At 44.4% G+C, this 14,100-nt stretch overlaps 1 protein-coding gene across 3 annotated transcripts in view; it reads left to right on the forward strand.

Moving 5' to 3' along the window:
- Window positions 1-14,100, forward strand: part of DOCK1 (dedicator of cytokinesis 1) — a 521,064-nt gene that overhangs the window by 183,103 nt on the left and 323,861 nt on the right. For all 3 annotated transcript variants that reach the window (XM_042909101.1, XM_042909102.1, XM_042909103.1), the window contains exons 24-25: window positions 2,114-2,184; window positions 5,986-6,092. In XM_042909101.1, coding sequence (XP_042765035.1) covers window positions 2,114-2,184; window positions 5,986-6,092 — 178 coding nt within the window. The remainder of the gene's footprint in view (window positions 1-2,113; window positions 2,185-5,985; window positions 6,093-14,100) is intronic.

Below are 14,100 nucleotides of genomic sequence, written 5' to 3' on the forward strand. Positions count from 1 at the left end.
ATTTGCATTTCCCTGGTGACTGGTGATGTTGAGCATCTTTTCAAGTGCTTTTGTGCCATCCATATAGCATCTTTGGAAAAGTGTCTTTTCAAATCTTTGGCCTATTTGGGGGGTAGACTTTTTTTTCATGATTGAGTTTTAAGTGTTCTTTGTTTGTGCTGGATTCGGATCCTGATCAGATATGCGATCCGCAATTAGTTTCTCCCGGAGTGTGACTCATCTTTCATTATCTTAGCATTGCGTTTTACAGAGCAGAAGTTTTTATTTTGGTGAACTTTAGTTTTTCTTTTTCTTTGGCTTTCATTTTTTTAATGTTCTTGAGAGAGAGGAGTGCGAGTGGGGGAGGGGCTGAGAGAGAGGGAGACACAGAATCCGAAACAGGCTCCAGGCTCTGAGCTGTCAGCACAGATGTGGGGCTTGAACCCACGAACTGTGAGATCATGACCTGAGCTGAAGTTGGACGCTTAACCGATTGAGCCACCCAGGTGCCCCGCTTTTTCGTTCATAGATTGTGCTTTTGGTGTCCTTTCTAAGTGCCTTCTAGACGTTGTGTAGTTTTAAGTTTTATGTTTGAGATTTATGATACATTTAAAGTTCATTTTTGTATAGGGTGTGAGGTGTGGGATGAGTTTCATTTGGTGCTGAGGGGGAGGTGCTTGTGTTCTTTGTTGCACATCGGCTGACCATATGTATTCAGTGTAGTATGTTAAAGTGGGCTTTTGCTGTTAAAGACCAAAATTCAACTGAGTAAATTTGAAGAACTAATTGGCTTTATTCTGCAATTTGTGAATCGGGCAGCAACCCATCTAGCAAGTAGAAAGGAGCCCTGAAGAGCTGTACAAAATGAGACTTTTATAGGCAAAAGGAAAGAGCAGCCTTCCTCGATCTTTCTCTGAGGGATGGAAAGGGTCTAACAGGTGGATAGCCTCTATTGTGCTGACCAGGAAATTTCAGATTGACTAGTTTAAGATTATATTCCTGGGAGAGGCCAAAACTGCAGTTAGTTTAGGTATGAATTCTTGGTGCTGACATGGGGCTTACTTAGCACAAGTGACTCCATTTTGACTTTATTTTTTTTTTTTAAACACTACCTTTTTGCTTTCGGAAAATAATGCTAACAATTGTGCCTTAAGTGTAGTATTTCCCAGTGTTTAAAGTGTTACCCTCTTCTCTTTTCATTTTATTTTGAACTTTAATGCCACCTCAGGATGTGCTTGGCATGCGTATTATTTCCCCCATTTCATTCTGGGAGGTGGAGCCCAGCCCGGTACAAGGAGTTACATAGAGTCACAGAGAGAGGTGGGGCAACCACGGTCAGACTGAAAATCCAAGAACTTTTCCCGTCAGGTCACAGCTGAGGGGGCTAAGGCTCTGGCTTCCCACTGAACTGAATTGTACTTCTCTCTTCAGCTCTAGCTGTGTGATTGGGGGCAAAGTAATTGACATCTCCACTGGCAGTTTGCTTGCTGTCCAACACAGCCAGTTCCCTGTCGGAGCTCCGGTGGAATTAAGGATAAAATATACAAAGGTTCTAGCACAGCACATAGCATGTGGTAGCGTCTGTCACGATTACTATCACTCTGGTTTTTGAGAGCGTGGCTTTTCCAGAAGATAAAAAATATGAATACAAGAGATAAGGTTACTGAAGGAAAAGAAATAAAGATTCCTAATTAAGGGATACGCAGATATACAGAAAACAGTTTTGGAACGGAACAAAGGCAATCATTTTAAATGTTGAATATGATGGATTTGCAGTGATTTGAATGATAGAGCATTCTTCTGAGGGACACGCGTCTTCATTTGCCATAGCTTCGTGAGGGTGAAGGAGGAAATCGTGCAAAAGCTGCACACGGTATAGGTGTTTTGTCGGCAGGCAATAAATGTTGGCCTCTGTTAAATTATTATGTACCAAGATACCCATGTGACAGATCACCACTGTTGGTGGATTAGACTTGTTTGCTCTGTTTTTGTTGTGTTCGACCATCTCCTCTCCTCACCTAGAAAATGATCTTTCTCCTCTTGGGATGTCTGTGGTTCTTCAGAGTAATTACAGATTCGTATTAACCTTTGCCAAACTCCACGAGGCTCAGCAGTCTTTGCTCTTGGTTTGCAGGGGGCAGCGTTGAAATACTTGCCAACCATTGTCAACGATGTGAAATTGGTGTTCGATCCCAAAGAGCTCAGGTAAGGAAGCACCCAAGGTGCGGTCTTCCCGCGTCCTTCATCTTGCCCCCCTTTCTGTGCATTGAAGTTATGGGAGGCTCGAGGTTCAGTCTCATGTTGCCAGAGGTCAGTGCCCTGGATCATTCTAGAACAGATGCTGGTCATGATGTCTGTGACACTTCCCTAATTATGACTTTACATGGAAAAGACATCATCCATCACCCCACAGAGTATTTTGTTTAGAAGATTGTTTGCAGCCCAATGGGTAGATCATACAGATTTGGCTTTTTCTATTCTTTTGAATTTGAATTTCACTGTGGTGGTTGGGCTTTGGCTGTGTTTTCAGCCCCTAAAATACCTGACACAGGAGGTTTTCTATTCGCTGCCCCACCCTGCCCAACACACTCGGCTTCTTTGTGAGCTCTTAACTGAGGGCTGGGTGTCCTCACCTAAGATAATATCAACCAAATCAAACCGAACCTCAAGGAAGCTGGTTGTTGGGCTTTCAGACCAAGGAGTGAGGCTGGGACCTAATCCTTCCTTTTTCCACCTGTGTTTCCTGCCCAATCCTACGTGTGCCTGCGTTCTACAAGACTGTTGTGAGCCACTGGGACACGCAGCCTTTTTAACCCCAGACATCTAAAGCACAGCCCTTGTCTGCTTTTGATTTCGGTTTTGATTTAACATTTGACACTGTAAACTACCTGCAGGGGATTGGCATCGTTTTTAGCAGCCCCGAATGCCCCTCTAAACGTGAGTCAAGGTCCGTGTGTCCCCTGAGTGGTTACACTGAGTAAAAAATGGTCACCCTTTCCGTTCTTTATATCCACGGTAGGTTACTCATGCCCGGGCAGTGAGGGGCCGGGGTCTTTCCGGGAGGCCTCCTCCACAAATCACCAGGTTTCTGGTGTGCCTAGGATTCAGCGTCCTGCACGGACACCTTTATTTCCTGCTCCCACACACTGAAAACACTGCTCACAGCTTAGCATATTCCCTAAACGAGAAAAGGAGTGAAGGGGCCCACTGGCAGCACGTCTGCCCTGGGTCTTTGGATCGTCCTGTCCCTGCAGCACAGACGGTATCAGCAGCCCCTGGGGACTTGTTAGAAAAATGACGACTCTTGGGGTCCTTCCCAGATCTTCTGAGTTAGAAATGTGGGGTGGGCCCCAGACATTCGGTTTTAACGAATCTTCCGGGTGCTTCTGGTGAAGATTCTTAGAGCTTCAGATCTAGGGAACAGAGGCAGTGAGGGAGGCTGCGGCTGGATGGGCCATGGCCACGCTCTCAGCCTGTCCTCACGGGGGACGGGGATCAGACCCTAACCCCTCAGCAGGGCAGCGTTCACGGTGGGTGCTTGCACCGGTGCTTGGAGATCCAAGGAAGAACCCCCTCTCCAGGGCCAGTCCAGTCTGTTCGTGGTCACTTGGCTCTTTACACATGCCTCTGTGCCTCTTCGACACCGAATCTACAGACTTCTTAAAAAAGAAAAAAAATGACCTTGTAAATCATGTGCGTATTTTTTCCTATTTAGAAAATTGATTCATGTTTCGATGAAACAGAAGAGATCACAGAGAAGAATGAGTGAAACTTAATTCTACTACCTAAAAATAACTAGAAGGATCTGGATTTGCACACATGCACATATATACACATACATAAGTACACATGTATTCCCCTAAAAAATTCAACACAGGTGGGGCGCCTGGGTGGCTCAGTTTGTTAAGCATCCGACTCTTGATTTTGGCTCAACTCATGATCTCATGGTTCATGAGATCGAGCCGTGTCGGGCTCCGTGCTTTCAGCTTGGGGTTCTCTCTCTCTCCTCTCTCTGCCCCTCCTCTGCGTGTTCTCTCTCTCTCTCTCTCTCAAAATAAATCAATAAACATTAGCAAAAAAAAAATGAACAGGTATATTCTTTATCTTACAGTCAGCTTCTGTGCGTAACATCTTGTTTTCTCATATCGTGCGATAGTCTTCTGCAACATACTTTTTTACAACCTCCACGGTGTTGTATCCTATGCTCCCCTGTCATTTACTGAGGTAGCAACTGTAGGTACTGACGTCGATTATGTGCTTTCTCCACACAGAAGAGGCTTTACACGAAGTCTTTCCATGCGTTGTTCGTTAATCTTGGGTTCTGTTATTCGCCCACTTTCATGCTAAGTAACTTGTCCATGATAACTTAGCTGGTCGGTGGCAGTACTTTGAGACCAACCTGGGGTTTTAATTACAAAGAACATGCCACTGTGCTATACCGAGGGGTAGTGGATTCTGTTCAGTTTTTATTATTATACAACACACTAGGACAAGTTTTTTGGTAGGTTAATTGTAGTACCTTGTCCTTATTTAGGTCAGTAGGATAACCAGTGAAATGGATTTACCAGGTTTTACATTTTCTCTCTTTTTGTTCTGTTTCTTTTTTGCATTTTCTTAAAAGATTTTAAACAAATAGTATCCAGTTGTCCTCGAAGAGTCCAAGCAACCGTCTACCAAAGCATGTTGGTGTCTGTCTTCCCAAACTTTGCCAGTACTTGGAATTATTCCTTTACAGAACCTTGCTGATATGACTGGTGAACGGCATTTCTTTGTTACTGACAAGAACCCTCCTTCTAAGACTTCTTCGTAGTTTTATTGACTATTTGTAAAACTAAATTAAAAAAAAAATGTTTATTTATTTTGAGAGCGAGCAAGAAAGCATGTGTATGCACAATTCAGGGAGGGGCGGAGAGAGAAGAGAGAGAGAATCTCAAGCAGGCTGTGCACTTTTAGCCCGCAGAGCCAGTGTGGGGCTCAATCCCGTGAACCGTGAGATCGTGACTTGAGCTGAAATCGAGAGTCAGATGCTTAACTGACTGAGCCACCCAGGTGCCCCTGTAAAAGTAAATTTTTAGAAGAATATCTCTAGTGAGATATAATACCTGTACTATAAAGTTTGCCAGGTTCAGAGTGTTTAATTAAATGGTGTTCAGTGTCTTTACAGAGTTGTGTGACCATCATCATAGTGCAATTTTAGAAGTTTGATCACCCCTGTAAGCTCCTTGGTGCTCATTAACAGTCGTTTTGTGTCCCCACCCCAGCCCTAGGCAACCATGAATCTCCTTTCTGTGTCTATAGGTTGGCCTTTTCCAGGCATTTTATATGGAGGAGATTATACAATATGTGGCCTTTTGTGTCTGGCTCCTTTTACTTGGTATAATGTTTTCAAGGTTTATCAATACTGTAGCATGGGTCAGAGTTTCATTCCTTGTTATGGATGACTTTTATGGCTATCTTATATGTTGTTTATCCCCTCAGCAGGTGATGGGCATCTGGGTTTTTCCCCTATTAGAGTATTAGGGATAGTGTTGCTATGATTCACGTACAAGGTTTTGTGTTGGATATATATATATATATACATATATATGTATATATATATATATTCATTTATCTTGGGTATATATCTGGGAGTAGAAATGCTGGATCATATGGTAACTGTGTTTAACATTTTCAGGAAATGCCAGGCAGTTTTTCAAAGTGGCTGTACTGATTTACATTCCCACCAGCATGATATGGGGGCTCCCATTTCTTCATATCCTGGCCAACACTTTTTGTTGTCTTTCCTTGGGATTCTAGCCATTTGAGTGGATATGAAGCGAAAAACAACATTTTAAAGCATCATTTTGTTGGATGAGATTTTGGCCCATATTGTAGAATGGGCATTATCCAATATTCTAGTAGAGCTTAATGACCATTTAATGACCCTGCATCTAGGTACTGTCTTGAACACAGTGGATCATTTTGCTGTGTATCCCTAAACTCTTTCACTTGTGTTTTTCATTATAGCAAAATGTTTACTGATTTCATCCTAAATGTTCCCATGGGTTTGCTGACCATTCAGAAGCTGTACTGCTTGATTGAAATCATTCACAGTGACCTCTTCACACAGCATGGTGAGTAGAAGCCGGAGAATCATTAAATTGTCACATTATTCATTGTCTGTAGACCTTGTCCCTTCTGAATTCTCTCCTCCATGCCAAAAGGAGTGGAGGTTGCAACCAATTAAAACAAGACAGGAAGATTTAGCCCGTACAAGAGAACGGTAATTGACATACAGCGTAGGTGATAGATCATTGAGAGATGAAGGGAAAACCTTGTAGTTTGTAATTTAGGTCTACACCAAAGCCCTAAGATAATCAGCATACATTGTAGCCTTTAAGACATGTGATCGTCTATCCTGGGGAGGCAATCACCTGCTTCCATTCAGATGATTGCAAAGAAAAATGTCAAGTTTTCTTTAAATTTAGAAATAATGGTTCTGTCTTCTCCTGAACTTTGCTTTCTTTGATAGGGTTTCTTTAAACCCTGCTCAAAGTAATAAGAATTTTAATGATTCCTCAACTCATTTATCCTGAGGAACACCTTATATTTCCTCATGTTATCTCCCTACCCTTTTTATTAATCATTTTCTTTCTATTTGGACAGATTGAATTAATATTTTACACTTGTCAAGCAGTTTTATTGAAGGCCTAAAACCTTTGCCTAATTCCGCAACCTTCCTCATTTATTGGAGGCAAATGTACAGACTGTTGAGTGACATTCTGACTGAGAGGCACGGATTTACACTATTCTATTTGTGTCCAGACGTTTGGCTGGTCCGTTTATTTTGTTGTCGTCATGTGTGGGGTTTCAGGGACGGTGCAGTCCTGGCCTGGGGTCTCCTCTTGAGCTATTGGCTGCACTGGAACTCAGTGCGTGTCCAGATTAGTCCTTCGTACCTTCTGGACTACTGGACCCTATGCTTTCCTGCTGGTTTTAACCTCATTTCTGGACTGAACTTTATAAAGGCACCGGAGTCTACATTTACAGTGAAGACTTATGTTGAGAGAAAATGTTCAGACTTCATTTGAGATCAAGTGTTCTTTGTGAAAGAAAACACCAAACCAACTAATGGGTGGGTTTCTGCAGCCTTCCACATGTCTCTCTGTGGGCCACACGCCCGTTTCTCACTTGGGCAAATGAAAATCAGGTCTGTCGCCCTTGTTTGGGATTCAAAGCACATGAATCTCCTTTATTTAGACACTCATCTCGACTGTCCATTCTTCAGGGTCTCATTGGAGGGCTGGGTCTTGAATTATTCACATCCTCCAGGTGTCTTCTAAAGCTTGGTGAAATATGGCCTTCAAGGAAGGCTTGAGGGTGGGGGTGATGGGTGGGGACGCCTGCTTTGTTTTCCTTCCACACTGACTACACTTTACACCCAGAAGTTTTCTATTTGGATCATATTAGGGAGGTTACTGATGTCCCTTCTCCTGACCATCCAGCCCGAAGACAGACAGACAGACAGACACACACACACATACACACACACACACACACACACACACACACTGCCGCCATCACCACCACTGAGGTAAACCAGTTCACTGAATTACCAATTAACGTTAGTAACAATCGTCAACAATTGATTGTACTTGACTTCTGTTGACTGTTGATACAGGGAAGACTTTCTTCCCTCTATTTCATTCGTAATTTCTATCACAGAACTTTTTCTGCATATCCCTTGGCTCTCTTTGGATAAGGACCTGAAACATAAATGGTTCAATCAAAAACCTTTAAAATGGGAATTCTTTTAAGAATACATTTCAAGGGGGGCGCCTGGGTGGCTCAGTCGGTTGAGCGTCCGACTTCGGCTCAGGTCATGATCTCACAGTCCGTGAGTTTGAGCCCCGCGTCGGGCTCTGTGCTGACAGCTCAGAGCCTGGAGCCTGTTTCAGATTCTGTGTCTCCCTCTCTCTGACCCTCCCCCGTTCGTGCTCTGTCTCTCTCTGTCTCAAAAATAAATAAACGTTAAAATTTTTTTTTTTAAAAAAAGAATACATTTCAAGGGAATGTTTTCTTCTATTGGAACTTAGCTAGTAGAAAGCTTGAAGGGGCTCTTCTTTATTTTTGGTAATTGTGTCAGCCTAGGTGTTTGGTAATTGTGTTTCTCTTCTTTACTGTGCCCTGTTTCTGTTTTCACTCTTGTTCCGTAAGTCTTTTATCACAGACTGCCTCAAGTCCTGTTTTGGAAGCCTTTGCAGCATGCAATTAATTATTAACCTAGAATCTTTTTAAGTACAAAGTTAGGAACTTAATTTTCGTAGCAGGTTGCACCCGACATAGAAAATGAGGTTGAGCGAAACGTGCGAATCTGGAACTGTCGTGCGCCACATGAGCCACAGTTAAGCCGAAGCCTCGTGCCTTAGAGGTGGCTGCCCAGCTCCCCAGTCCGTAGACCTTGTTTAAGCCACCATTGGCAATCCAAACACCCTCCCTGATGCTCGTGGGCTGTCCCCAAAGTGTTTCAGAATGTGTCGTCCAATGTGAAAAAGGCCCTTCTTGGGGGAGCCTGGGTGGCTTAGTCTGTTAAGCATCTGACTTCAGCTCAGGTCGTGATCTCACAGTCCATGATTTCAAGCCCCGCGTCAAGTCTCTGTGCTGACGGCTCAGAGCCTGGAGCCTTCTTCTCATTCTGTGTCTCCCTCTCTCTCTCTGCCCCTTCCCTGCTTGTTCTCTCTCTCTCTCTCTCTCTCTCTCTCTCTCTCTCTCTCAAAAAGGCATAAATAAACATTGACAAAAAAGAAAAAAAAGGAGGGCTCGCTTACAGGCTTTGAGTGTTAAGAATCTTTCTGAAAAGATTCTTCGCCAAGATCACCTGGATTTTCCTCATCTGCGAGCTCCCAGCTTCTTCAGAGCAGACCTGTAGCCACCTTACATCCTCGTCAGGAAAGACTTACGGGTGGAAGTCTTCCGGTTGGTCTGTTCTTACAAAGATGGCATTACTTTTGCAAGATACTGTGTGCCACGTTTGGCATAAACAGTTAAAGCCGAAGTATTTTTTCATGAGATAGGATGGCCCTGATTTTCCTGCTTTGTTCCGCTTCTTGTTAATTTGTAACAATGGTCTTTGTCTGTGTGGGCTTCCTGGTCCCAGTGGAACCGGCCAGACCAACTTCCCACGGGTCCAGCGTTCTAGAACTGGGTGTAACTAGAGTTAGCCGGACAGGTCCCTGGGTGTGCTAGCCCTTTGGAAACATTCTGTTGGGGATGTGGTCAGAGTGCACCGCTGTGTGGTTCCACCAGGTTTCCCGGTGGGGGCTCCACGGCGTGTGTTTGCCTACCAGCGTGTGTGTTGACTCCGTTGCTTTGCTCTGAAACACCGCTTTCCTCCTCCCCCCGATAGCACATACGTTCCATGGTTGTAAGAGTCCCCCTTTGTTGGGAGCGACCAGCTGATCCACGTACAGCAAGGCCCGCAGTGAATACTGCCACTAGAATTGCTTCTCTGCACAGAGGCCTTCCTGGGCCACGTGTGGGTCCCGGGAGACGGAGGCTCACGGTGCCCCGCTGTTTCAGTCTTGCCTCCCCAGCTGCTGCTTCTCTGTCCTGTAAAGGACACGGAGACTGAGGACACACCCAGCTGAGTCTGCTAGACTCTAGCAGGAGATGTGTCTTTTGGCAAAGAGGGTTGTTTGGCCCCAGCCGGTGTGGACGCAGCAGCTGCCGTCACGGCCACTGCCCACTCCCAGGTGCCCCGGCTGCAGTGCTCCCTCTGGGTCGGGGCCTCGCGGCTCCTGCTGTTTCTGCAGCTACCACCCTGGTGGAAGGAAATGGGAGGTCTTCACAGAGCTGGCCCTCCCACCGCCCGTTTCCCGTTGCTTCGTGGCTCGTTGGCAGAACCCGGGACGTAGTCTGCATTACAGTCGTAAGAGTGGCTGTGGATTTGTTCTGACTTCTGTACGGGGGAGACACCGCTCACCATGTCGAGATCTCCCCCAAGTGTAAGAAGGCTCTTCAGGAGCTGTAGTCCACACTACATGTGTCCACACCGATGGCCATGGCGGGGGTCTGCCACACGGTCGGCTGAGAAAGCCAGTGCTGCACCAGGCCCTCTGGAGACTCGACTCCTCCCAGCGCACGGCTGCACGTCAACACCATCGGCCTTTACTCTGAGTGCACGGCTCTCTCCTTTAACTTTGATTTGCAAAACCACGAATGATGGTTTGCATCATTTCTCCTACAAACGCTTTTACTTCCTCATTGATAACGAACTGGGGATTTCTGAAGGCCTGTCTGTGATGAGGGTGGGCGGTCTGCAAGAGGGCTCAGCGTGTGGGCTTTCTGATGAGACCGCTCGGGTTCAAATCCTGCCTCTCCTGCCTGCTAACTCAGGGACTTTCGAGAAGTCACGTGGCTTCAGCTTCCTCCCCTGCTTCGCTCTTGTTGCCTCAATCATACCCTCTGAAGATGAAAGTGTGCATGGTGCTGAGTTGACCTCTCACATTTAAGGCACAACCGACGTTAGCCGTGTCTCTCGTGTTTGTGGAGGGTTCAGTCGAAAAATGGCAGATGAGAAACTGCCCTCATGGGGGAGGGTAATCATCATGTCAAATATGAGCCAAGAGTCAGTAGAGCTGGACCAACAAAAAATCTAGAGGGACTACAGAGAGCTTGCTCTGAGAGGTGCTCCAACGCCCCTGCATGGAACACCCCCAGCCGCTCTCCTCCAGGCCTGCTTCTGCCACTCTCCACCGTGGGAAATCAGTGCCCATTTTTCTTCTTGGCTTTTTTGTAATCTGTGGTCTTTCCCTAGAGTGAGAGCTCCCCGAGCATGGCCTGCTTGTTCATGCTGTTACTGCCCAATCGCCGGCTCCTAGGACAGTGCCTGGCCCCTAGGACAGTGCCTGGCCCCAGGCGCACCTGCAGTGCGTATTTATTGCCTGAACAGAAACGGACATGAATATCCCAATCGTGCGCTTCTTTTCTCAGGGAGCAGCACAGAGAAGGAAGCATGACCAGCTGCATACATTTGCAATTCACTCGGTGTAGGGGGAGGGGAGGTTTTGTGTTTGCTCGGGGAAGCTGGCTGTCTCTGCTAGCCTTGGCTCTGCATGGATTGATCATGGAGCAGGAAGGAGTTGTCTTGAGGACGAGTAACATCGGGAGACATGGGAAGACTCGTGAGTGACTGAAGATGTAGAGGGTCATCTGTGAGCAGTTTTGTAAAATGAAGATCATCTGTTTTGCTTCTGATTTAGCACTTCCTCGGTTCTGTGGAAATGGGAGGTGGGGGAAGGGACACCTCAACTCTGCTTCTGGATTCAAGATAGCTTTTTGTTCGCGTTATGGAAATGCTTAGTCCTGTAGAAGCACGGAGAGAAGAGGGTCACAAACGCCTGTGTGCACTCCTCACTGGGCTTCCAAAGGTCTCAAGTCCCGTTCAGTCTTGTTTTTGTCTCTGTGCTCCTCCCCCACATATTCTGAGGCAAATCCCGGCCACCATAGCATGTCATTAGGATGTCTTTTTCAAAAGCATGGTGGTATTCAGAGAGCAAATGACTTTGTTTCGGGAAAGGCAGGGTGTGCAGACGGGCTGGTTCCCGGGCCGGTGTCTCAACTCCACCTTGGATGTCCCCACTCCTGCTCCCGCGTGGAGGCGAAGGGCGTCGGACTCCTCAGCATGCTGTGCACGGGAGTCAATGAATGGGCAGTAATGGCTTCCAAGCGTTGTCTCGCGATGTGACTTGACTACTTGAAAGCTGGTTAAATAGATTATGTGCTTCACAAAAAGATGACTCTTGCATATAATCTGTGGTGTGGAGTGAGCAGATTTTCAAAGCAAGATACAAAGAGACGGAAAGGTCAGAGCTTCATAATTTGTGCATTTGTAGCTTTGTTCCCCTGTGATTACATTGTTGCCCACATATCTGACAAAAGCTGTGAAAATTAAAGCTTCAATCCTATTATAGAAATGAAAAGTTTCGATGTAATTAAATTAAAATAAACACTAAGACACCAAGGTTTGGGATTTCTGCTCACAAAAATGTTTTACATTAATGTTAAAGCAGTGAGGAAAAAAGGAATCAACCAGATAGCATTAACTTTCAAATTAGTCAAGAGCATTGGACGTATTTGCAAGGTGCCTTTGTGTTAAGGTGAGGGAGCTTCTGAATGCACGCCCTTACCCACATGGGTTCCTCTCCACCGTGGATCTGAGCCAGAGACCTTTGGGAAAGTTCATTCCAATTATCACCACATCATTTTCTTCATCTTTCAGGAGCTAGCCCTTCCATATTCCCATATTGAAAGCGACCAAACCAATGGAGAGATTTTCTTTAGAGTTTACTGTGAATTTACCATTGTGTCTTAAATTCGTTTTTAGAGGGTAGTGCAAGATTGGAAGAGTAAAGATTTAAAGATTTAGTGGAAAGATAATCCCCTTATGGTCTTGAGAGTAGTTTAATACTCTTGCTGGATTATGTTGTTTTGAGCTCTCTATTCACTGGCACCCCTCTGTTTGTTTTTCATTTTGGGGTTTGTTTTTTCCCCCTGATGGTTGGAATCTGGTAGTGAGTAGGAATGGGAAACGTGCCAGTCCCTTATTTTCTGGCCATTCCCATGGCTGTTTCTTTCAATATAGTGAACAGGCTCCTTTTAGACAGTGTTCATCAGCCTCATAAAACTTCATTTGTGTTTCATTTTTGAACAATACAGCGCTTCTTCAAAATGTAGGCCTAAAGAACTTAAATTATCTTCCTCATTCTTATTTTCAAGGTGAATGATTCTTCCAGTTATCAAGCAGAGTGAAACTCTCCTTTTTAATAGTAGAAACATTAGTTACAGCAGCCCTTTGAAATCTGAGGGCAAAGGCTCAGATACCTGTTGGGACCAGCTATTAGGAAATATTGAAGTCAGATTTCTAGACTATTTTTGTTGTGATTAATCCCAGTTATAAAATTCATATTTCTTAAAACCACTCTATTAATCAATTTCTTTTGCCTTAAATTGTAGAAAGAATAGCTGTGTGTTTGATATAGATTTATAATAAAATATACCTTCTTAATGCTTTTGATCCATAAACAAAAAATCTCTTGAGCTTCTCCATGTGGAAAATGGAGAGATATTTCTCTTTATTGAAGGGATCTTAAACCCAGAGCTACTCTATAGTAGTTTTGTTAACTTGAGGGATATTGTACAGAAAGAAAAATTGGGGTTGCGGCTATCATGTACCATAGTCACATAACGTACCACGCATAGAGCAGTCCAGAATACTTAACTAGGTAGTTGTGCTGCCTGACTTCTAAGGAATGTTACTGGCTTTGAACCCCAAAGACTGGTTTTTGAAATAATAGTGGAATGTGAAATCATTTTCTCCTCTTCTGTTTTTGAGAATATTTTAATCTTTATCTGTAAAGATTTGTAAAGATCTGTAAAGATCTGTACAGATTTGTAAAAATCTGTAAAGATTATACATTTTTCATATCTCATTCTATATATCACTGTGTATCATTCATTATATGAGCATTTGAAAAGACTGTTTGTTAAAACAGCACAACCTAGGAGGGTCAACTCAATTTCTTAATTATAATTTGCTGAACACCTACCATGTGCTCAGCACTGTTGGATAGCAAGTTTGATTCCTCTGAGAGGCTTCAGAGCCATCAGCTTAAAAATGTATAATTGGAAAAGAGTAATTCTCCTAATTTACAGATAAGGAAGGGCCCAGGAGTTAAACCACAAATCCTAATCTGTAAGCAAAGTCCCAGTCAGGGAGCTGTCCACCACTCTGGTGCTGATTAAGGGGTTGTCTTATTAAAAATCCATCACCCACTCAAACTATTTCACACCCACTATATGAGTAACACATTCTGAATACCGAATTTACTTCAGATGCCATATGGAACAAGACAAAACACAAATACATGAATAGATGAACACATAAATAAATGTAAACTACGCATAAACAAACAAGTAGAAACGCAGTACCGTGCTTGTGGAATTTTCATACTTTTTTCTTCTTTTTCGCGGTAGGGACTCTTATCTGTGATCAGATTGGTGGTGCCAACAGTTCCTCATGGTGTAGTTGGTCCAACCTTTATCACAGTTGATTCTCTGTCCTGCACCCACCCTCTGAGTGGG

The sequence above is a fragment of the Panthera leo genome, chromosome D2 (assembly GCF_018350215.1).
Source record: "Panthera leo isolate Ple1 chromosome D2, P.leo_Ple1_pat1.1, whole genome shotgun sequence".
Taxonomy (NCBI): domain Eukaryota; kingdom Metazoa; phylum Chordata; class Mammalia; order Carnivora; family Felidae; genus Panthera; species Panthera leo.